At 37.6% G+C, this 26,419-nt stretch overlaps 1 protein-coding gene across 9 annotated transcripts in view; it reads left to right on the top strand.

Moving 5' to 3' along the window:
* LOC143180522 (uncharacterized) overlaps positions 1-18,098 on the top strand; it is a 125,987-nt gene extending 107,889 nt beyond the window's left edge. For 5 of the 9 annotated variants that reach the window (XR_013002141.1, XR_013002143.1, XR_013002140.1 and 2 more), the window contains 3 exons: positions 7,228-7,290; positions 8,835-9,217; positions 16,901-18,098. Coding sequence is in view for 4 of the 9 variants with exons in the window: in XM_076380304.1 (XP_076236419.1) it covers positions 7,228-7,290; positions 16,901-16,989 (152 nt within the window). In the remaining 5 variants the exon portion in view is untranslated. Of the gene's footprint in view, positions 1-2,728; positions 2,866-7,227; positions 7,291-8,834; positions 9,218-16,900 lie in introns of those variants that run through there. The other 4 variants (XM_076380304.1, XM_076380305.1, XM_076380303.1 and 1 more) reach the window with 2 other exon arrangements.
* The last annotated feature ends 8,321 nt before the right edge of the window (positions 18,099-26,419 follow it).

The raw sequence follows: 26,419 nt of genomic DNA, 5'->3' as shown, positions 1-26,419 counted from the left end.
GAGCGATCATCATTGCGCCTCGTTTTTCGAGGCGTTATCGAGCCTCGCTGAGTCCTCGTTTTAAAACGCCTCGCGCTGTTTCATGTTCCAGACGATCCATCGTCTTCGAGTTTTGTAACGTGGACGAGCTCTTCCCTCCTTTGGAATAGCGCAATATACGCCAGTCAGGGCAGTCGTAGAACCGGTATAATAAGAAAGATAAACGTTGAACCTTCCCTAGAAACCTAGCGACGTCGCGGAGACCGGATTCTCTTACACGTGCGCGCGCGCGCGCGCGTTGTACGAGTTTTTCGGAGAAACGTTGCAATTTCGAGCACCGTCCTCACTTTGCGCTCCCCTTATCAATAACTGGGAAGGAAAACTTCGTCCATCCATTATGCGACTCCCCCTAAGCCCATCGAGTTGTCCAACTGACAAACATTTTACATCGCACGCCGGATGCGTGAGGGACGAATGCTTTCTGGAACTAAATGCCGTTAAATGCAAGAGTTGGGTAAGCACGCAAACAATTCGCGTCGAGCGAGAATTTGGTTGCATTGGTCGCGAGAGAAAACGACGGGTGGTGTGCGCGCGCGCGCGCGCTCACCGATCAATACTTATCCAAGCTGAGAGATAGCGTCGTCCGAGGTGTCCCACCGTTTTCTTCGGATCTCAAATTACCGACGAAGCTCGATTCGATCCGAAATCGAGAAATAGGTACATACTCTCCAAGCCAAACGAAAAAACTCGCAAATTACGTGTCCCTCAATCCGAAGACGCGTTCTTTCGCGTTTACATTTACGTAAGTGTTCACGCGTCTCTTTTCGGCCCACGTCCTTTCTCGGTTTCCTCGTTTCGACCGATCGGGTAACGAAACACGAGGACACGTCGAACGTGTGTCTGTGCGCGCGCGCGACCCTGTACGTTAGCCTTATCGCCGTCGGTTATTTATAAAACGCCATGGTATCTTTGCAGAAAAAAGCAGTCTGAACAATCGCGGTTCGTTGGCACGTAGCTTTTTGCAGGATCCTCGCGCTCGGATCGAAATCGATTTTCTCCGAACGTCTGCCATCGATCAACGTTCTTCCAAGAATGAAAACATAGCGCTATAGCTGTACCATGATTATCATACCGTGGATGGGCCGAACGCTCGCCGTTTCGTTCGTATCGTTCGTATCGTTTTGCGTCATATCGCACGCAAACGATACGCGATAGCAGAAGGTAGAGAAACGCCTTTGAACGCGACACGCCGCGAGTCGAGGCGCAAGCGCCGAGTCGTTTCGTTCGGCTCTTGGCTCTGTTTGGTTGCCGCGTTCCATTCGGGCAACGGGGATCGCTTTCGTCGAAAGGAAAAGCCGAACGGAAAACTCGACGTTCGGGAACGTGGATGTTAAAAATAATCGATCGAGTGGGAGGGGTAGGCGGAAGAGAGGGTGGGCGGAGCTGGAAGTGAGAGATGTTTTGGGAGAGAAAGAGACGGATGGATGGACAGAGGGAAGACGAGGTGGTGAGGAGGGGAGGAACATCGTGGTGTCGCGAGGCGAAGGCGATTGACCAGCGAGGGGATGTTTTCGGGACGGTTAGTAGGCGAAGCGGCCGGTTGGCTCGACGGGCTGGCAGCAGCGCAGGGGCGCGGGAAGCCGGAACGACATGGTGGGGAAGGGGTGACTAGCTCGTCGTGCGCAAGGGGTGGTGGCAATCGTTACTCCCGTCTGCTGGAACGTCTAGCAAACTAGCAACCCTCCAGCCGACCGAACACCGCCCCTACCAAAGCCGGTTGCATCACGGTCGAGCATTCACCGTGAGAGTCTCTCGACCCCTTGGAAAATACAGGACTACCTTTGCCCCTGCTATACCGATTCTCTCTGTTCTTGCTGGGGTTTTTCCCACTGACTTCCAGCCTTTCTCTCTCGCCCTCGATGGCAAGAAAACAGTATCCCCCAATTTCTCTGGTAGGGAGTTTCCAGCGGTGGACAACTGCTGCAGGAGTACGCCTACGCAGGGGACACAGATTTTTCGGAGAAACTATGCCTTTGCAGACACGATATTTCTAATTATACCACCACCTACGTCGTTGCACTCCACGCAGCAAGACGCAACGATACGCCTGCACTTACGTTAGTGGCTGTGCTTTATCTAACGGGTGGCTCGAGGTAGAGTTGCTGTAGGTTGGCTTTCTGAAGATTATTGTTGTCGTGTTTGAGCCTTTGACTGCCATTATTGTCGATATGCGTTTAGTCTATGCAGACTGTGTATATACACCGATAGACGTCGCTGTAGCCAATAATAAGGCTGCTGTACATTTCCCAGGCAGGATATGTGTAAATTAGTTCATCAGCCTTAGTCGATGGTTAAGTCGTTCAAATAACGATATTAAATAACGTGACTGAGTTCGTATCGAGCTTGTTTCATGGCAACGTAACTACGTAATCTTACACTTTACCCTCCCATTGCGATACCAAAGGTGTAGCATTACGCTTCTTTACTGCCTGTTTCTTCTTCTATCTGTGAGGTTCTCGAGATAAACACAAATATTAGTTTCGTTACTCCTGTGAGGGAATCTGATTTTATTTTGCTATATTTGTCAGTTAAGATACGTATTTCTGTGCTCTTTATTTGCTTCGTTCGCACTTGTTTGTTAATCGATACCGACCTGTCGTCCTTGAGTTCAGGGTCACAGGAGAAATTGTCGTCTTACTTTGATCTATCGTATAGAAGGAAACAGTTGGAAAAGGAACGTGTTTGACAGAGTCGATCGGTGAACATGGAGGATAGGTCAGCTAAGGGTAGACAGCCTGCTGGGTGAGCCAAGCCGTCAGCGTTTAGGCGCATTGAGGCGTCAGCTGGTTTCAGCATGTGCGGAGAGGGATACTCCCACTCGTCCTTGAACAACTAATTTCACTACCTTTTCAACGAGCAGTGTGTCCAATATTAAACTGGGAATCACCTTTAAAGGGAAATGAGTTTTGGTGTAGTGTGTATATAAAATGAGTTTTTATTTGTATTGTATAATTTAGTAACCCTTGCATAGTAGAATTTCATTTAGTGGCAGGAAATTGTTACACAGTTTTATCATCATTTGTACGAGATTTATGCGTATACTGGTTTGTAGATGAAAAATAATTATTTCGTGAGTTTATTTGTTATGTTGATACTATTAACACATATTTTAGGGGATTCTGTAACTTCATAAAATGATGAATGAAGAACATCAGTTTTTTTTGTGTTGAATGGCATTAAAACAAATGACGAATGTTATTAGGAAAAAGTTTTTTGTATAAGAAATCAAGAACGCATAAAATTGTAACATTTTTTCTTTGGATTTATTCATGTCCAAAATATATTCTAAAATTTTTTTAGCTAACAATAATGCATAATATCCAATATATGTTGATCTATAATGCTCTGTAGTGCTCGTGATCTCGTAAAATCTTCACAGACATACAAATTTGTTCACAGAAAATGATTAAATTGACACCTCCTATTTCTAAAAATATTTTACTCTTTATGACAAAGTTAAAAAAACTAATTAAAAGGTGAATACTCAAATTTCAAGTGGAATAGATAAAATAGAAAATTTACCACAGTAATTTACACAATTAATATTTTAAATAGTGTGAATTTATGAATTATTGCACCTCCCTCACATGGGTGACCTGAAAATTCATAGAAATTGCAGCATACTTGTTACTATTTAGCAATAAGCTTATAAAGAATAGAATATGAACTTCTAGTGCATTTGTGCATCAGTAAATCATATTGGTTAATCAAAATTCGAAGATGAACCAAAATTCAACTTAATTTATTCATACCACTTGTTCAAGAACCCTAACATCCGGATGCTTTCTGGATCTAATCTACATACATTTCTTTCCTTATCAACTATCTATAGTACCAGATGTATTGAAATGTCTTTCAGAAAACGTCGTCAATGATTGCCTGATAAGATATCTTTTTGATAATTTCTTTAAATTTGTATATCTTTTTCTTTCCTGGGTTTCGAAACTTTCGAATCACGAGAAGGTGCAAAATTTCGAGGTTTTAACATTTCGAAAAACCCATCCCCAGTAATCGTGAACGAAATTTGTGCAGCGACCAAATTTCCAGTGCAAAGAGAGCCGTGCATAGGATGTTGCGAGAACTTATTGATCTATTCGAGGGTGAACGATCACTCCCCCCAGCAACGAACGTCGGAGCACCACGCGTCATTGTCCTCGGCCACTCTCGCTATCTCTGATCCTAGTGTTTTAGTGCACGCGAAGTCAGCTTTGCGGAATCGCGAGCAACGCCGTGTTTGAACTTCTCGCGTACCCATCTGATCGACCGAATCTCTTTCTGTGAATGGCCGCGAGGAAAACGATGCTCGGCTGACCATGGCATCGAACAGAAAGCCTAGATACGGCCGTGACCTCGAAACGATCGTCGCGAGGTAGCGCGCTAACTCGAACTGTTGCGACCTTTGTTCAGTTGCCACGAAGATGTCCTTCGTTGCAAACACGCGACAATGGAACAAAGCTATTGAACAAAACCAAAGAATCGGTTAGGTATTAGGTTGGTGCATATAATAAGGTTATTAGGTCTTCATTATTTGACTTAAAGAAGGATGCTTTAGGATTTCAGGTTTTTTATGAGTTTGAATTTGGTGAAAGCTGCTGAAAATAAGTAAGTTTCAACATAGTTCATCAGTAATTTTTAAAATTCAAAACTGGTGATTTTTTTCTAATTTTACGATAAAATCAAATGGTATTTTTTGAGCTTTCGTTTTTTACGTTAAAATTAAAGAGCTTTTTCATTTTCAAAAATTGTTTTACAAAGTCTTTGAAGATTTGTGTTTGAGTTTTCAAATATTTATGATCAGTTTGTCATTCGGCTTTTTTTTTAATTTATTTGAGAAATATTATTTATAATATTTTGAAAACTTTCACATAAGTAGAATTGTAAACATAACTTTAATTTTAGGTTCTACTTCTAATAGTATTAGAGGTTTATTTTGAGATTTTCTGACCCCATGTAACAGGAAACGGGTTTCCCTTTATGTGAACTAGGCGTGTGTAGTCCACTCAGAAATGAGTTCATTGACCTGTAACATGTACATCTTCCAAAGTCAGTCAAGACCACTTAAGATAAATTTACTTTTTACTTAAAACTTAAATTTACTTTGAAAAATAGATCTTTGATTCTGTACTTCAATTTTTTATTACTATTCTTATGAAATTTTCTGTAACTAAGATTACATTATAGGTTTATCCACATTACAATTTCAAATATAGTATATTTTAATAATTTGTTTCCTTTATTATTATGTAATTACGATACTCCTGGAAGCGTGTCTTCCTGTATGATTAAATTATTTGCAATCTTAAGCTACGTCTACACTGAATCAACGACAAATATTTTTTCGCCTCTTATGTAAAAAATAAGAAAAACATAGGATACTTTTGGAAGACAGGGTCTACACACAAAGAAGGAAAGTAAAAAGTTCAAATGCACAAAGGTCTGAGAACGCATAGTTTTTTAGTTACACGTTATAAGCAACAAGAGGCAACACAATGTTCCTCGTCATTGCTTCAGTGTAAATATAACTTTAAAGTAGAAATACCAAGAAAGGTATAGAATTTCAGAACACGTAAATTTCAAAAGGGAATTATAGGAAGATTATAATTTTCTATAATCATATTATATAGTACATTAACCCTGCTGAATTTATTAATTAAAATTTCATTATGTCAATGTATTAACTTCCCATTTAAAGCCGAATTAGTATAAACGTTCATATAACCGGGGTGATGCTGGACAACAGTTCAAATAAGTGCTCATAGCCGCAATGCGTCACGTATTGAATAACACTGCTCGAATAAATGGAATTTTACTGTACACGAGAATACTATTATAGTATACACATAATATGGTCCAAATAAACTTTCCATTCGCTAGGGGAGAATTAAATGACTTTACTGATCGACTCGAAATTTCACAAAATTGAAACTTTATTCGCAAGGAAGTCGAGGTTTGTCGTTCCATACTAGCTGGTGATACAAGATGAAGATTATTAATATCTTCCTAGAAATAGAGTCGTGGGGGCAGAAAGTACTCGTGACCGAATAAACTCGATGGAAATATGACAAAGAACCTCGGTGAGATTCATTATCGATGACTAACTTTGATACGAAGTAAAAATTCTGCGAAAGGCTGTTGCTATCACGCTATTTTCTCGTTATGTTCTCGTTACTAATATTTTTTAAAAATACCCAACTGTGTAAAATAAGATCTAAGCACCAATGCATGAACTGACCGCATATTCGATGTGAGTTCGTTATTTATTCTGAATCCTGAGCTTATAGCGAGTGACTTATGAAAACTGGTAAAACATATGAATTGTGAGCTAGTATTTTGTTCACATTGTTAATTTGTTAATGTACTAATAGTACATGCTAAATCAAAACATAGGCGATGCAGGAATTCTTTATACTAAATTAATTAACTTATCCCAGTATTTTTATTTTTATACTTTATACTTCAAATTGAATTTTTAAAGACCTTCACGTTACTTATTGTGTCTTACTAATAAATCTATTCAATTTTGTATGCGGTGTTTCCTTGCTATAAATTCAGCACTCACTGGAAATGAGTTCATAACGAAGAGAATATTGTCTAAGATGTCTAAAAATATCTAAGTGCCTATATCAGTAAAATTCGTTTACTCTAAATAATTCTATAAACTCTAAATGAGTATTTAACAAAGAGTTCATAACGAAAAAATACTGCGCATAGAAGGTATACATATTGCTGTTTTAGATTACCTCCTAAAATAGGAAGAGAAAAGCAGTAGAAAGAAAAAGATTTCTATCTATGAATCGACTTTGTTGAAAGCCATCAATGAGTCAGTCTCTGAACTCCCGTTTCTCACAAAGTAATTACCAAAGGCTGCGCGTTCGTAATTTCGCTAGAATCGCTGCTCGCTACGCAGAATCGCGTGGTCGTTACTTGGTATGCGGCAAACGGCCGATTTTATTTGGCAAAAACCCAAGAGGAACTCGCGTGCTCGTAAGTAAGCTTAACTGTTGCGTTCGAGTTCTTTTTTTCGCGGTACCTCCAACGTCTTCCATTCCTTCCGCCATATTGGTTGCGTTTGCTCGCCCGAATCCCGTAGGATAATTGCTGGCTTATCGAGAGCATCATTGCGGCTTTTCACGTCGTGTTACGAAGATGAGAATGATCGCAAGAGGGAACCCTTGCTCACTGTTTCAGGAAGTGGAAGCAAGGATGGCAAAGGTGGAAAGGACAACGCCTCACCGTGTGGCCCTTACGCTGGTGAGTTTAACTCTATTCATCAATTACTTGAGGGACGTGTAAATTTCCATCACAGAAACTCGGTAGAAATCAATTATAACTTATCGCTCATTTCCTGCAATAATGATGCACGTAATTAAACACTCATAATTTGAAGAGAAATATGATAATAAATATTAACTGATAATGAGTTGAATTCACGTCTGTCGTGTCGTATCAGTAGCTAGATTTTTTTGTAATTTCTGCATCTTCCCGAGGTGGCATTGACTGGTCTTTTATTGATACACCGTTCAGTTTACACGAATTTAATAAGGAATTGATTTTTATTATTGACTACCAATATCTAGCATTTATATCGTCATTTGCTGTAGTGTAAAAATTGTTCTTTCAACAAGGTTAAGCAGTAACACCTGATAGTTTTTAAAATGAGCTATGAAGACATCATTTTGCACTAATGGACTTTTAGTAATGTATCAGTAGTCTGTAAAGTAAGACAATTTACCTTAAATATAATATGTATTTGCATTTATAACTTTTATTCTTACTTACAAAACTATGTATATTTCTGTTATATTGCATTGTGCTGGAGTGGATTTTAGTTCCATATCATCGCTATAATATATTTTCTGTTTTTTGGACTTTTTCACAATTTGCAAATGTGAATTAACCATCTCGTTCTTGAATATTTACCTTCCAGAATGTTTCTACAAAATCTCTTAAAAGATATGAATAAAAGATGTTGCGCTTCTGAAATTAACTTTAATATCGTGCACAGTGGGATCACTTAAAGGATTGAATTTTTAAGTAAAAGTGAAAGCAGTGAGAATTAATTTTCCACTCGAAATAGATCTCTCTCTTCTTTATAAATTATTAACATTCTGCTATTTGTGTTACCTCAATATAAAGTAAATTCATTTTATTTAATTTAAAAACTATAAAACCAACCCAGTATATTAATACTACTACAGAATATGGATCTTCCATTATGACTCTATCATAAAAACTGATTAAAAATAGCATACAGAAAATTTGCCATTTTTCAGTTGAGTAATTTCATGCAGTATTTATGAATAATTGTCATATTAAATACAAAATTTTGAGTTAGCTTCAAATGCTGTGATCTTACCATATCTAACACTTGTCAGATTTTATGATTTCTTCAATAAGAACACATTTTAGTGGTCAAAACTGGGCCTCATAACATATATAGTAAACCTATACTATTATACCAAAAACGTAATATAATTCGTAATACAATAAATATTTAGTCTAAAGAATCTTAATTTACTAAACAAAAATGAAAAATGTTAGAGTATGTTTTGCTACCCCAAGAAAAGAACAAAAATGAACAAGAATAGTTTCTGTTATGACCTTTCAGCGCGCACTTTGTTGTGCCGCCTAAGTACTCAGAATTGATAAATCAGAAAAGGTCGAAACCATTCAGTTATATCATTGTTGCAGTAAATGAGCGTTATGGTTGCGATCAAATTTGCGTCGTCACGGTCGTCGCCGCCGCTCGGGTCCAATGAAATCCCTCCTATTTCGAAGGACTCGCTCGTTTCCAGGAGGGTGGCACCGGTCGGCTATTTATAAAGTCGCCGTGACAGACTTTGCTCCGAGTCGGGTTGGCATTAAGAAACGGTCGAAATATTGTCAACGACGACGACCCACGAGCGGGGACCGAAATAAACTGGATCGCCGCGAGTGTAGAGGCGGCTCGTTTCGGTCGCGATGCACATGGCAACGGCACCACGCCGCGACCTTGGTTGCGACAGTTTTCTCTCGCGGCAGCCTCGGGCCTAGAGCGTGAACCGAGGCGAAACGACACCGCGGTCGAATTCGCGCTGATTTCGAATCGGCTGATAGGGCCTGCAAGGGAGGTTCTTGATCTCACTCCGATCTTACGTGGGATTTAGCGAGATGATGAAGCTTGGGGATTTTGGAGCTGGTACAGTATTTTCTCGATGGAAGCTTTCGTAGTTGTTTTTATTATATCTGTGGCTCATCTCGTGTATTCCATATCTCTTCTGTTACTTTCACCTTCAGTGAGTTAGAAATTCTTTACTGATACTGAAAATGGTTTCACAAAAGTATCTTTTATTTTATGACCTTCTTATTGATAAGAAGTGATAAGCTTGTAGTGAGGAAATACTGTATTCCTATTTTGAGGATACATGATTAACCCTTTGCGCTCGTTGGACACCGTAGGAGGTTAGCATAACAGTCTCTGTAACTTGATAGTTTTTGAGGCACTGAATTTTGTTATTTTCTTATAGGAAAAAAGAATTCACTTAGTTATGGTAGTGTTTTTTAAATTCATTTGATTAGTTTTCAATGAATATTTTAATTATTAATGGCTTTTTTATTTACGTTTTTGTAGTGCCACGTTACATGCTATTGAGCATCAAAGATATGCATCGAGACATAGATCTAGGAAAACATTAAAATTAATATGAGAAGAATAATTTATGAACATTGTGTGCAATTTTTTTGTATAATATATAAATAATAGATGATAATAAGAAATTAATATTTATTAGAGAAAATAGGAAAAAATGATTATATCAAGTATAACGAAAAAGAGTATGAAATCTCACTACAAAGGTTAACGTAAAGATAAAGAGTTAACTTATTTAGAGTTGCTTACTGATACAGACACTCTTGTATCTTATATTTACTAAAGTGATTGAAATAAATTTTTTTTACTTTGGAAAATAAAATATTTAGTACAGGTTCATTAAATAATTGTAAAAATCATATGTCGAAATTATATTTGTTTTATCAGCACTAATGTCATATTTAACGATATTATATTTGTTAGGAGAATAATTCATATCATGTTTATCCATATCTGTAATATTAACGTTAACTATCAATATCTCAAGCTCCATCCTTATGCAAAAGCTCATTACACATTACTTAAGCACTTATTTTTGTTACAAGGACTTCCCACTGATAATAGTGTTGTTGTCCGACAGTTGCATCACTATCATGTTTCTTTTCGTATTATATCTGCCACTGTAAACACAATTGTTTGTAATAACATTTCGTTAACAGTCGCCTGTTTGTCGTATACTCATAGAATTGTTAGTACGAAACCACTTCGATGTTTAGGATATATGATCACCTCTAAATCAGGCGATTGCGGTTTACGGTTAAACCTTGTCACTTGCTACTGAATCACGATTCCTTTTCGCAAGGAAACGATGGATATGTTTACTCGATAACAAGAATGAGCAAAATAAAAACGATATTAGAAGATAAAGTACAGATTTTAGTTTTGATCATAAAAAACTTATCGAATCCATCTCGATACTTGATATTATGAATGAATACACACGAGGTCGATCAAATATTAGCAAAATTAATATGTTTTAAGTACAAGTTATTCTTCGCGAAAAGTAAAATTCTTTTCATATATTGTTGGAGAAATTTAATTCACCATAGTTAACTAGAGTGGATATTGTTACTTGTACAATCGTTCTTTTCTCTATAGTATACATTGCGCCAGAAATTTGAACACCTTTATTTACTGTAATTTAATTTTCAAAATAAATTCTCTAACGTAATTTAATTTTCAAAATAAATTCTCTAACGTAATTTAATTTTCAAAATCAACAATAAATAGTACTTAGATATTTGAGATTCTTGCTATTTTTAAGGTACTATTAACTGATATATGACAGTTTCTTTCTCAACCGCTCTTTCTGTAACCCTTTACATCATGTTCTTAAGATAATCTTCAAAATGTTCCTCATTTCACATTCATCTAAAATCCATTATTATTCCGATACGTATAACATAGGTAAAAATTGATTGATTTCCAAAAGAAAAACCTAACGAGTAGAATCGTTATTTGTTCAATCCAATTTCAACAGTTATAATCCTCATTAAAAAAGTGGCAAAGCAATAAATTAGTATCGATAGCAGACTACTCAGTAATCATGAAGACCTCGATATTTGTACACGCGCTCAACACTACCACTGAACAAGAATCGAGGTTTCACCGTACTACCATTCAGTCGAGACATGTTTTTCCTAATCTCAGCTGAATTTAGCATACGACCGTGCACCACGCATAACATAACTACAGAATCATGGAGTTCGAAAATATCTGCTCCCTCTCCACACTCTGGGGGGTTCAACACCAATGCGTCCGACTCTCCTCCGATCTCTGGACCTAATGGCTCTATTAATATTCTCCGGTTATTTTCGGCAACTACCGCTTACCAAGAAACAGACCAACCCTGTTTATGAAGTACGCGTACCCGCGATTAGTTTCATCCATCGAAACGGTTTTCCCCGTCGAGAATTTCCCTGGCCTCTTCCTATCGCGACAGCACTCGCGTCCTTCTCTACTTCCGACAAGCTGGGACGATGCGGTAAACCGATCGATAATCGTTTCCCTGTCTGTTTCGAGTCACGCGCTCGAGTATTCGTCAGCAAAAGACGGAGGTATTGGAAAATGGTCGATGAACTGTGGTTATGTACAGGCTTTGACAATGGTACATGTTCGAAGTACAGTAGTACCTCGAGTAAACGTTTCATTGGGCTAGTTCTTGGGAACTCCAAATTTCTGTGTCCACGTCCATTGTATATGATGCTTAGAGATATTGGAAATGTAAGTGATTTAGTTGGGGCGAGTTAAGTTTGAGATTAATAATCAACACTAGAATTATTAACGATCGGTACTTATATCTGCATTGTTTTATCGGGGAAGGTAAAATGAGAAATTTTTGACAGATATATAATTGAAGGAGTGTTTAATTATAATTATGTTTAGTTTTATTTTGACATTGGTTAAAAGAAAACAAGATATTTTTAATAGAAACTGCAGCAATCGATTTTGGCTATTTGGAAACTTTTAACGTTATAAATAGATATATTTTGTGTATACAATAGCTAGGAACTATGTTTCCAGGTACATATCTCTTTTCTGTATGTTGGTATTTGTTTGTTATTTGATTTTTGAATTCAGAGTTCAAAATGTATCCTTTGGAGTGTTGTTACGTTACTTCAAATGATGAAAGACTCCACCGAGAGGATTAGTTAAAACCGGTGTATCTCTTTGACCATTATTTACCTTTCCTGTTCTTGTCAAATTGTTACTAAGTTTCAAATAGCTGACATTAGTAAGGATATTTTAGAATATCACTAGAATTCTTATTTGTAATTTGTACCAAAAGTTTCCTTATAAATTCATTAAAATTAGTTTCTACATACATGTATCATTAAGTGTTGCATTACAATCTACAATTCTGAGTACTATAAATTTTGATCGTTTATTCTATCTGTAATGAACACTGCGTATAATATACATATTTGTTGTATATCCCATATTGCAGGCGAACAAGTTTCAAGCGTTTCAAATACTACTCTCAGTACTCATTATTGCTGAGTGAGATACTATCTTCGTTAGGTGACACTTCATCGCGATAATTGCATTCTCTCTTGCAGACTGAACACGGACGAAGTTCACTAAATAGGTCTTTCTGTTTCGCTGTTGCAACGAATACTATTTGCTAATTAGATTAAAAAATGTAACGTCATCATTACATTATAATTAAAGTATTACTGTACAATTAAGTTGTATGATTTTGACTACATAGTTATACATACAAACTACTGAAAATATCTAGAATTCGAAAAATAATCGATTGGAATTGCGATTGGCAGCACATTAATTCATACACTGATCATAGTTGCAAAAACAAATATCGTCCATTTTTTTCGAAGTATATTCCTTCGGTATTAATGAAACTTTGGGCATGGCCAATCAATTTATCGACAAATTTCTGAAGATTTGCTTTTGAAATCAGTTGGAGTATTTCTGTCACAGTTACTTGTATAGCTAAAATGTTATTGCAGCGAGTCAAGTTTATTTTACAATTTTGGGTTTTAAAAGTAAAAAATGATTACAGAGAGCCAATTCAGGCAAATACGATGGCTGGTTAAGCACTGTTATTTGCTTTTTGGCTAAAAATTCACGTACGGTCGTGATACGATAACATTCCAACCATACATACACATATCCGTGACAAGGTACTCAAAGCAATTCCAAAAGCAGATCTACGGAAATTCTCTCATGCATTACTTGATCATGCCAAATGTTTTAATATCAGAAGTATTGATACTTCGAATATAATAAATAATTTTTATAGATATCAGTATTCCAATTAACACAGAGTATTTAAAAAACAAGGTCTAGAACATTAGAGGCTTTTAACATTCATTAAAAAAAATAAAACATCTAGTTAACGTTTGGTCCCCAAATCAATTCTTTCAACATAAGATCTACTTTTGTTACTTATCGTATCATTCGATTTGCCAAGTTTCAGACGAATATAACCAGTTTCTGAATGTGGTCTAGAACCACTCCTCAAAATTTATCCCACCTGTAGCCGAACATAATCAGTTCATTTCAACCCTGTATAATCAATTCATTTGATTCCGGATACTTAACCACAAATACGTGTTGCTAAAAGCCTTTAGAAATCAAGGAATCACCCTGAAAGCTTTCGTTTTATGTAAGATCGATTTGTGGTTGATCAACACCAACAGAATCCGACAGTACCATTGTCTTCCTAGTCCCGACATCTCCCAGTGCAAGCGAGGTTCGAAGCGTTGCAGCGCACAGAGCGCACCTTGGCGCCGGGATGCTGCGCGTCAGACCTAACCCAGACACACCCAAGAGTCTGCGTCTACTAAGCGTTGTGTAGCCGCTTGCTATTGGTATTGATCCATACGCACAGTTCTCTCGCCGCTTTATATCTCTTCCACCGCGGTCTTGCCTCCTACCTCCTTTCTTTCCTTGCACGTTCATTGGCCTTCGCGAATAGTCATCCACTTCCTAGTACTCTTGGACATGTTGCAGTCCAACCAGGGATCCACTTCCTCGCCACTTTGCTTCCTTATCTGGGTAAAGTGTAGTTTCCCGAGATTGAGGGATCCAGTCCAGGGTCGATGATCGAACAGATAAGCTTAGTGTCTGAAAACCATACACTTGTAACCTTGTTCGGTAGTACAGTATTCCTTCGTTATAAGCTCGTTGTTATAGTCACTGTATATTAAAATTATTTAAAACAAGCGAGTTTTGCTTGTTATGTTTGTTACTTACATCTTTGATCTCAGAAGTGTGCTGCTTGCTATAACTTTATTACTGGCAAGTCATATTGAATATTTGTGAATGAACCTATAAGGAGGGAACATTGTAGTCCGAGGCTGCATGTGATCGCGTTACGAATCGTTATTGGCATACTGTCACTGTGCATCACGGTTGAGGTACGATCAAACATGGTGTTTAACCATGAGCCATTGCTTAGTTTGCGAAACGTGATTCGATCTTGGAGTACGTGATCTATCACCCGGCAATCTATCATTCAAGGAAGAATTGTATCAAACTGTTAGGAGCAGTGAAGCTTGGACTTTCTTTTATAATTTGGAATTTAAATTCTGAGAAATATTATACGTTGACTAGCACACTGCTTGGTAACACGTTTATGTACAATCGGATAAAAAATAACTTGAGTTTCAACACAAATGCATTGTCAATTCAACCAGTAGCGCAAAGCTGGATGAAATACATAGGATCAGAGTTAGACTTGGGTTACAGTGAATGTATTTTCTGACAAACTGATGTTCTGACAAATATGTTCTAACTATTTATCGTACAAGCAAGACAAGTTCAAACATAGTCTTCAGAACAGCAGTTCGTCAGAACACGTATCCACTGTAACTGTAGCCTTATAGGTTTCTTATTAGCAATTTATTTGCGTTAGGACGCAAAGTGTTTTTTGATTGAGTGTTTAAATTTGATAAGATCGTTACTATTAAAATTGCTCCTTGCCTTGTAGTACCACTTTGGTCAAATACTCGTTTACTCCTAGATCTAGTTGCACAGATAGAATTGGATATCTAGTTACACAAGGATGCTTGGTGATAGTTACGATTCTCACTCGGGGTTATAGTTACTAGTGACATTCCCATCACGCTTTTTGTTTTCTGAGCACAAGTTGTTCTAAGTATTCAATATCTTAATATATCAAAGTAAATTTTCAAGCTCTTAAACATTCAACATTTCAAATTTTTGTATATTCAGAGTTTCAAATATTAAATTTTTTTAAATATTCACTATTTCAAGGTTTCAAATAAACACATTTTCAAATATTCACAACTTCAAATATTAAACTTTTTTAAATCCTCTGATTTGCCACACTTTTTAAATTCAAGTCCTTGAATAAAATCAACTTAGTATGTAGAGTAGAAGGTACACCCTCAAAAAATAGTAAAAAAAGAGTGTGTAAATATTTAATAAATACTATCGAGGGCGAATACGATAGAATAATGGCCTTCACTCCTTCTGTAAATAGTAACTTTTCACGTAACTGTAACTGGGGATAAAACGTGTAACTACAAACACCTCTGTATTTCCATCTGACAAACGCCGATTCCGTCGACAAGGGGATCGATGGCGCTTGATGTTCGATTCGAAGCAAAGGCCGGAAAGACTGTCGATTATTATGCAGGTAGCGAACAATTGCCAACGCTTCCCTTATTATCATATAGCGAGAGTAAAAACGTGGCTAAAATACATGACAGCCCATATGCCGATGGACAGTCTGTTTCGCCGTGGTGAAGAAACTTCACGTACATCTTTGAAAAAATCCATTTCCTCGTTTTCGTATTTTTTGATAGGTTAGGGTTCTCTGCATATCGCTTTCCCATCAGAAAAATGTCACGAATTTTCAGTTTTCATTTTATTTACGTGAAATACCTTTTAACACTTTCCCTATGAGAAGGCTATTAATAGTCTTTATCGGTAGGTAAAGAGTTAAATATAGATCTACCATCAGTTTCAATTTTCAGAGTTCGAGTCTTCAGACGGATTTTCATAATTTGTTAATGAGGACAGTGCGGCGTCAAAATAGAATGGTTTTTTATGAGTTTATACCATGGGAGCGATTTTCTTGTTTAAAATGAAATTTTTACGGAACTACGGAAAATACAGATTCACATTCATATTGATATCCATATCCATAAATAAGAAAAGAAGATGTCCTCCGTATTCGTATCACCACAGTGCATGAATATTAAATATGAATTAATATTACAAACTTTTGCTATCATATGATGTCCAGATTTTTTCAAATTCCAATAATTGTAAAAGTAACAATATGTAGAACAAAAATAAGAACAACTAAGTTTCAAAGTTAATATTTATTTATAATTATAAAATCAATTACGATATCCAAAATCATATGTGATGGGGAAGAAAATTCATTTTGGAACATCAGACGAAACGTTATGAATTACTCGTATGTAATAATTGCTTAAACACTCCCCAAGTATTGAATAGCTAAAATGATCATTTCACGGAAACAGAATTCGAATTTTTCGAAGCCATGAGGGTGGCCTAAGCCCTCAGGTCAACGGTCCCGAAAGGTCGTCGAAAACATTTCGCGCGCATGTTCCGACCGAAGAAAGCAAGCGATCCATGTAGGGTAGGGGGGGAGGTTGTGGTGGTGGCGACGTTAACGGTGACGCTCCTACGGTCTCTCAGGTGTGAAAAGTCAAGGTGGGAGAAAGTGTGGACGCGAGCGATCCAGAAAACCTTGGGATCTTTCTGTTTCAGCGGCCGAGTGTGGGGACGCGCCGAAGAAGAAAGGATTCTTCAAGGGCTTCTGGAAAAGGTCCCGCCACTATTCGCTGGAGAACCAATAGCCCAGGTGCGGCAGGGTGACGAGCCACCAGCGACAGAAGCACGCGCAGCGGAACCAGCACCGTTACCCACAGCAGCGCGTCGCTACCAGCGCTCTAGCGAACAGCACTTGCTGCTGTATCGTTCAGTAGCCCATCTTCGTCCATTTCGTCGACCGTTTGCTCCGCCCGATCGGCGGCCACCTCTGGCTCCAGCTCCCACGTGAGCTGCTACGTGCACCGACCCGTGGGTAAATCTCTTTCCGTACTTTACGTTTCGCCCCTTTGCCTTCGTTCGTTCTGTTCTTCTCCGTTGGACGCTCGACAACGCGAGTGTTGTTGCTTTTCCCGCGGACTCGTGTGAAAATCGGTTAACACTTCGGTTAACAAGTGTCATGACCTCAGCGAGCGCTTTTTGGTTGAAGTTACACTCAAGATGTGGAAAGTTTGAAGAGGTTGTTAGGTGTAACGCTCGGCTGGTTTTTTGAAGAATGGTTTCTGATGCAGAGATTTATATATAGCATTGTATAATGAGGTTGTAGATTAAATTCTTGACTTTTTTTTCAGTTAAGTGTGCTGCATTCTGTTTTAGGGTTTCATACAGTGAATTGTAGTATATGACTAATGGTCGTTATTATGCGATGAAATAGAATCATTAATAATATTTACTTTAACGTCTGACTGGATTTATGATCTTGGTATATTATGAAACGTATTATACAGGGTGTTACAGTTTTGTCTTTCAAGAAAATCGTACCTCAAGACTAGCCGTGATTTTTTTCAGAAACTAGTATTTTATTCTTAATTTTAATTTATGGCTTCTCATTGTCACATGCCCTCAAATTCGCCTCCACTTGTCGCAGAAAGTACAAAGAATAACGACGATCTTCTTCAGAGACTAACGATAGTAATCATCTTGGGAGGCAGCACCTAACATATGCCTATTTGAGTTAGGTTATATTTGTTTTATTGTTACAATTGGAAAAAAAGTTCTAATAGGTGTTTCTTTTCGTAATAAAAAACAGTAAGATATAATTCAGTTGTTTGGATCACTCTGTATACACCAAAAGCTATGTTAGCTATAGATCAAATATCGATTTTCTATAAGAATATTCTTCTTTCACATAGCTTTTTGTATTTAATATTCGTTAATTTTAATATTAAATTAATTTTTAATATTCGTATTAGTCAAAAGTTTATTTTTTTGTTTGTCTATTTTAACCATTTTCTTGTATACATTTGAAAAAAGTTCGAGAATATTATACATATGAGGGTACTACAATTAAAGTGATAGTAATGGAGATCTCATGCTCAAATTGCATCTAGAGAAACATAAAAAGTCTTTCACAGAATCTTAGCAAACCAGAGAACAATATATTTAAGAAGAATATTCATACTTGACATTTTGTGGTGCATTCTGACCTCTTTATTAAAAAATATTGAATCTTTTAAGTAAACTACTAATCATAAAACATTTTCGTACAAAACTGTTTCTTCTCTTATCAAGATCTACAATGTACAAAAAAAAACCAAGTCGATTATCGACTTAAAAATTTGTATCTTCAACTTCTTTTACCAAAATAGCTGAGCGTCGCCTAATATTCTAGGATTTCTCTCTTGTGCTTCTTCCTTCCTACATTTTGAGAGTAGCTTCTTTCCAAAAACGTTCACCATGGCCGTGACCCATACCTACAAAGCAATTCACTCTTTCATTTTTTAAAATTCAATCCCCTGTGTTATACATTTTTGTCTTGGTACCGTGGACCGCTGAATCAAAGTTTAAACATGGCGGAGCTCAGTTTTCTGTCGCGCTCGCGTTTCAAACCCAATAAAGGCTGAGCTCAATGGGGATGCCCCGTGCTTCGCGGCACGCGAAACTTCTGCTTTGCAGAAACTCACCGATTAAGCAGCGATTTCTGATCGGTAGTAGAAGGTTAGATCAGTCGATTGGAATGGGCGGCTACTCGATTAGCAATGCTACAAGAAACGCAATAATCGACTTTCTTATTGACGCATCCGAGGATCGGCGGTCGTGGCTGGCCAACCTGTCGATCGATCGATCAGTCGATCGGCTGGCGAGGTCGCGGTCGTCGAGCTCTCCAAAGCGTTCCCTTTCATCTTCCTTTTTTGTACTTGTATTCAGAGCGGGGACACGTTATAGAGAGCGAGTAATAAAGTATTAACAGACTTGTATTTAAAGTATTCGAGTATTTAATGTCTGCTTACGTTAGGCGGTGTGTGACAGGGGCAGGAGAGGAGAGAGAGCGTAGGAAACGTGTGAGTGTGTGCGATAAGGAAACCTAGTTGCTACGAACGGGACAATGATTATCGTGCGACGAATAATTATCGATACGATTGTAATTTCTCCCGAGAAGGTTATAAACGCGTTTAACTCGTTAACTATAGAACTCCCATTATTTTCTTGATTAATTATTTTGATGTCGTCGTCATTATTATTGCGACTTGCTATTACCAGGACCGCTTCTATCGCTAACGTTATTTTCATCACTATCGCTATTTCCTTTCGACCATTGTCCGTAGTGTCGTCATCGTCATTGCAATTATTATTATTTATTATTATTTATTCGAATTATTATATTATTGTTGTTGTTGTTATTATTATTATTACATGATCGTTATCACCATTATCGATACCTAGTATTACTACCGAGACGATTGAAAGACGTACGTATGCAGAAACGCAAGTTACGCTGATTGCACAAGATAACGAATCATCAATTACGAAACGATAACACTTAATTATTACGAATTAACGAACGGATGAATTAATTACCTATATTTATTATTGGTAATCGGTATCATTATTATTATTATCATCATCATCACCGTCATCATCATCATTATCATCATTACTATTATTAATATTATTAATAATACATATAGACAACTGAGATTACATAGCCAATAATAATATAAACGAATGGTGGCGATAATAACGGTAAACTATAAAGTTATATTTAGTATAATTTCGGATGTAGCAGGTTCTCCTCGGATATCTGACAAAGTCGATCATACGCGGAGAGTCGCTTGAATGCCAAAGATTGTGTCGCGGTGTGTCCAGCTCTCGGCCTGTACTTGCACAGGGAGAAAAAATAACAAAACACAAAGTTATCGTTTCTTGCTATATTATATTCGTTCGATACCCATTGGGGATCCAGCGAGATCCCATTCATACTGTGTACAGAGGTGCCTGATTGTAATTACACGCTATACTCCGGATTTAGAGACACACAGGGCATTTTCACTACTCCATTTTGTTTTCTCAGCGTGATCTATAATCAGTTGTATATACGAACTTTTATTTGTTACTATTTTGAAGTATGAGTCACTCAGATAAGAAGCCAATTATCTTTATAAAACAAGTATATAGAAAATTGACAATGCAAAATAACAAATGATTTATTTTAAGAGAAATAATTTATTTTTAATTGTTTATTTTTTATTTTTAGTTTAAATTAAGTGAACAAAGTAATATAATTAGTGAGTTATTTAAAAGATGATTAGTCTCGGAGCTGAAATATTAAATTCTTGACTAAGAACTAAAAATTCGTCAACTACAAATAATTTTATTATTTCTCGGTTTTTGAAAAATTAACCATTAATCTCGTTTAGGTGTTAAAATTAAAAATTTTGTGAAGTGTAAAATTAATTAATTTGTCTCCTGAAAGGTTTATGCCTAGCAGTAATGAGCTCATAACAGATAATAGACACATTCGTGGTTAATTGATACATAAACAAGTTATGTGTAGGTATCTCGTTAAAGGTGAAAATGAGTCAATGAGACAGTCATTTCAAGAATTGGATAGCAGTAAACTTATAACAAGAATATATTGTTGCCTAATAGTAGCAAATTAATAATGAAAAAGAATTCAATTTCAACTTTACTCAGATTATTTTTAACTTTCGCTTTATCGGTTGTATGTCACCTCTGACGTGACATTGCAACTTTATCGTGGAAATCGAGTGTCACGTAGATGACACCTACCACATCGTGACCTATAACTCAGCGACAAGTTATAAAAAGCCAGCGTTCGATAAGGGTTAACTCTTTTATTACAACACTGTGTAAATAAAAAATATTTACAAAAGTAATCTGAATAAAGTTGTACTTGATTCCACTTCATTAAAAGGATCTTGCTATTCTATACATATAGTAGCTTTAACAGTTATGTAACTCTAGACAGTTAAAGTCAAAATATTTGTAAGACGCAGTAAGTTGAAATTAATTTTGTCAAAGTCACTGAATTCCGTGATATGATGTAAGAAACTTACAAAGAGAGAAAATGTTTAAGATGTAGTGCATCCTCATTACAGGCTCATATCTGATTGATGATGATCTTACATCACTTAACACATTTTCTAAGTTAACTACAGGATTATGTTATCAAAAATATCAGTAGAAGAACATGAAAATAACATAATGGCCACAGCAGAAGCTCATAACGAAAAATACACTATAGGTCATTCTCTCTTGCAATCAATTCTTAACCTTTCGTTTGCTAAGTCTATAGTCATTTTGGTGATCAATACACCCTGTGCATAAAACATCCATAAGTGTGGAAGTACTGCTTCTTGTCTCACAAGATGTGTCGCAGAACAACTCAAGGGTAATGCTTTCCACAGGACTTCTACTGAGACACAATCAGAACTGTAGGATTTTTATACACTACACCTGAACACTCCTCGAACTACCACACTAAAGGATTAAAAAAATCATCGTTTCAGGCATAGTTCCCCACTCAAATCAGCTGAACGTAACTACAAGCGAGCACACCTCTGCACACGGTACCCACGTGCGCGTGTACCCTCGACGAAGCGCGACGAGGCGAACAAGTCGCGTTTCTCGTATCTTTCTTTCCCCCGCAGCCTCGTCTGGTTGATCTCTGAGACCCCAGCGAGCGCAGAAAACGCGCGTCGTTGCTTCTTCTTTCCCGCGACTCTTTTTTGTTGTTACGGCGGTTTAACGCGGTCTTGCTACAGTGTACAGTATAGAAAGGAATCCTGTAAATAACGATGGCGAAGTGATACGCGGTAAGAGGACGTAAAAGGGTAGAGAAGAGCCGTTCGCGCGTGATCCATCTCGGTGGATCCGCGTCAGGACGGCGAGAATGGGCATTCGAGAAGCATCGGCCACGCCGAGCTACGAACATTGGCCGCGCTTTGTCGTACATCCGTTGGCACGCATCAATACCTACCTGATAAGACCCTATACGTTAAAGGTAGTTTATTAAAGGTTAACGCTGCTGAAATTTAATGCCAATTAAACGAACGTTTTTCAAGTAACAAACTCCCCCGCCGAGGGTGGTGTCTTATTTTGTGTACACCCACCACCGTGCACCCCGCTACGAACGCCCCGCCCCCCCAACTTCCTACTGTACATGGCTGATAAGTTGACAGACGGAAGAAATGCGGGTCTAATCGGTCGTAGCGAGATAAGTCAATCTATTCGGACGCAATCATAGAGTTGGACAACGCGAACTTTTGTTATTGACCGATTCGGTCACGTCTACTAATCCGTGGCTGTAGCGTCACGTGACAAAGGTGGAGATAGTTGGAGCAAGCAGCTTTGTTCCTCTTGCCTCTGAGTCTTCCCGTCTGTCAACTTATCAGCTCTATACAGTGCTGTCTCGTCGTATAAGCATCATCGAGACAAGGGAGAACGGAACGTCGAATCCTCGATCATCCAGCAACATGGATCACCGATGTGACCCTCGACCTCGCGCGTCCGGGTGACTCGATGTTCCGTGGCTCGCGTAGACCTTGCTTCCTTCAAGTGCGCGCGCAAAAGCGCGTCGATCGTCGTCGATCATGTATCTGACGAAAGGATGAAGGGCAGAGGCGTGGATTCAGGGATCGGACAGGAATGGAATGGGGTCGATTTGAGGGATTAGAGTCTAAGTACCAAACCGTATGCCTTATACTGAAGAATCGCCGCGGTTCGGGGTTGGCCTCGCGCTGCTCGGAACGACGAAGCGCCTCCTCGAGAAGATGCTACCGAGACGCCAGCTGTGAGATGCAGGACGAGAGTCCTGGAGTAGAGGGATGAAAATGGCTCCAAATGACTAGTGCTCAGTTGCAGGGACTACGGGAGGAAGAAACAGCCCAGAGGACTTGTAGAGAGGCGACACTTCTGAGGGAACCTTTGATGCTGCGACTCTGAAATTTGAGGTAACCCAGACAGGTAGCCTAATGGGTTCTTTGGAAATATATGTCTAACTCCACGATGTTTTATTGCATATTTGATAGAAGAAGGAGAGTCAATGCAAAAGGAGTGGAAAGCATAACAATATTTAAAAAGTAATATTGCAACAAGTAATTGAGGGACTCGCAACAAAAATGATCCTTGTTACATTTTGTAATATTTTTGTAACATCTTTTCCACAATATATGTAGGTGGAACCTATACCATCAAAAACGTAATATGATGAATATTTTATTAAACAAATTTTGATTCATTGAACAAAAATTTAAGATGCTAATGTACTTGTTGCACTTCTAGAAAAAACTGTGAAAAGTGGATTTTTTATTTGAGCACTTGAATTATTTTCTGTTTAGTAATCAGAACTTACTATCTAAGTTACAAATATTGTATTTAAGAAAACGCAATCCTACGAGGAAACTGCCACAGTTAAAAATCTTTCAATTTTCAGTTTAGTCCGTTGGTTGTCTAACACACAGATTGATCATTATTTTTAATTTAATAAAATAAATTTTTAAGTAAATTTTACTTCGCGTCAATTTCATAACGCAGTAAATGCGTAAATTTTTAAACAGAAATTCTCTTTTAACTCTCCTCATATTTTCGACTTATGAAAGTTTTGATGTAGAGATATAAAATATATGTGTATAATTTCAGGAATTTCATTTAATTTAATTATTAATGTCACTAAATTCTGAAGTTATATCTACGATTCAGTGATTCTTAAACACACATCTGCATTAAAAATTGAATCCCAAAAGAAGCAACAGTTTCGCCTCTGTAGAAGTCCTCTGTGTACACACGATGCCTTTTGCTAGAAAGAAGAGGAGGAAAAGAGAGATTCGACTATTGTGAAGGAATATCGACAATCAGTGGTGAAAATACTGGTCAACGTTGTGTCACGTCGATCGAGACACGCGAAATGAAGCATTGTTTCGTGTCTCTCATCGTCGTATCTATTTTTTTAATTCCAGTCGATCTTTGTGAGTGTTCTGAGTGTTCCTTGTAAACTACGGCATGAAAAAATTTGGAGGCATTTTCATATGTATTTAGATGACGCTTCATCTTGCAACACACGTTTTACGCTACGATTATCCACGATTGGTTTATCGGTAGAACCTAACGAATTCGCGATTCGTCGTTTCTATGTTGAAAGCTATACAATGTAACCAATCGCGATGTTAAAGCCGGATTGTTGGGCGCAGCTTTTTTCTAAATTCTTTTTTATTGACGCAGACGAAGGTACACTGGAGAGAAAGTAAAATATGAATATTTGGAAAAAATTTGTCTAAAAAGGCTCTTGGACGATTGATATTTATTGTCAATATTGAATCTATATTAAAAAAATTGATATTGATGATTCGTCTGGGATCAGCATTTGTATTAATTTATTTGATATTAATAAATTTAGTGTCTCGTGAATTGACTTTAATCAATGATTTCAAATAATTTCATTGATTGGATTAAATATTAATATTCAGTTTGAATATCATATTTTCCTCATATTCAATAGCATTACTGATATTAATTTATTGACAATGAATATTGATTATCTGAGAGCCCATTAAGAGGATGCACCAAATTGGAGACTTAAACAATATTTTAAGAGCTCTTTGTTGAATTTGTTGTAGATAACAAACATTTACGAAAAATTTGCTCTTCTATTGTATAAGAATGTATCATTTGCAGATAACGTATCTTTATTTTCTGAGAAAGTTGGTTTCTTTGTTTAAAATGGTGAGCACATACGCATAGATTACACTTTTTTCTGCATACATCTAATAATTTTTACTAGATACACAGTCTTTAAAATTGAAAGAACAGAAGTAACTTTTACTTACTTTACTTTTTAATTTTTTCAAAAAAATTCTTCGCGAACAAAAAGCAAACAATACATTCATAAATAAAGACCACCATTTTACCACCAGTGTGTTCTCTATAATTAAAATACTTATTCGAAATTTTGATTTAACACAAATCGATCTTCTATCGAAAGACCATAATTTATCTACAAGTTTTACAAAAAGTAAAAAAGTGTAAGCTTCCAACTTACTGTAACCCCTTTAATAAATGTAGAATGCGCAAGTAGCAATGGCCAGCGGGCCAATCCGGGAGTAGTGAAAAAAGGTTAGTACAAAATCGATAGCTTTACCACTTCAAAGAAGAGGAAGGGAGAAGAAAAAGAAGAAGGAAATGGAGGGAGGAAAGGAAGAGCATGAACGCGTAGATATGATGCATCTTGAAGCGCCCGATTGTCTCGGTGCTAACATCGACGATATTGCCCCGATTGATTCGTAACCGAAAATATACCATGTGAAAATCCATCGATCTAGTTACGTGGACAGGTATGTGCCATTGGTTCGTTGGAACGCGCGTGCCTAATGCACCGTCGTCGCATCGTGTTCTCTCTTTTCCCGAAGCGTTTCGTTTTCTCGCGCAGAAGGTAAAAATGGGGCCCGCGTCAGCGATGTTCAGTCGAACGCGAGACAACTGGCCCAGCGATCTGTCATCCGTTTGTAGAGCGAGTTTGAAAAGAACGATTTAGAGAAATGGACGCGAGAGATTGATCGATAGAGAAAATACGAGGACAAGTGGAACGTTTCGTTCGCGAGCTTTAGAGGATAACAATTTTTAGGAATGGAATCGGTGCGAATAAACGAGAGCGATTTTTATGTGAATTTCCTCCATAATTTTGTAAAGAATTTTATTTGACGTTTTAATCTACCAATAAACTAAATGAAAGTTTATAAAATAAATTGCAGACGGCACCGTATATAATTGTGCATGTGTGCATGCCTCTCTGTGTATGTGTGTGAATGCTGCATGCACATCGATTCGGTGAACCAAACCACTTCTTTCTCCTGATTTATCACAGAAACGTATAGGCGACGTTACGTATCGTAAACAAGAATCGAGTCGTTCGGTGATTCGAAAATGGGACACTGAGCATTCGTTAGAAAAGGTTACCAAGCACGCTTCAATGGGCTGAAAAGAAATGGCCAAAAATAAACGGCCACGATAGCAAGCCACGTGAACGAGGAAAACGATAAAGTTCGAAGGGCCGAAAAACGACAAGTCGCGGTTTAATCGCGTCCACGAACGGAAGAGACGTGTCGCGTTTTATCAGAGATTCGACACGACCGCGACTTCCGGCGGATAACAGCGAGGAATTTTCACGATCTCTATCTACGAACGGTTGGCTCTCGGTGAGCAGCGTGCAATATTCAAATGAAA

Source organism: Calliopsis andreniformis, chromosome 6 (genome assembly GCF_051401765.1).
Source record: "Calliopsis andreniformis isolate RMS-2024a chromosome 6, iyCalAndr_principal, whole genome shotgun sequence".
In the NCBI taxonomy this organism is placed as follows: domain Eukaryota; kingdom Metazoa; phylum Arthropoda; class Insecta; order Hymenoptera; family Andrenidae; genus Calliopsis; species Calliopsis andreniformis.
This window is presented reverse-complemented; position numbering and strand designations above follow the sequence as displayed.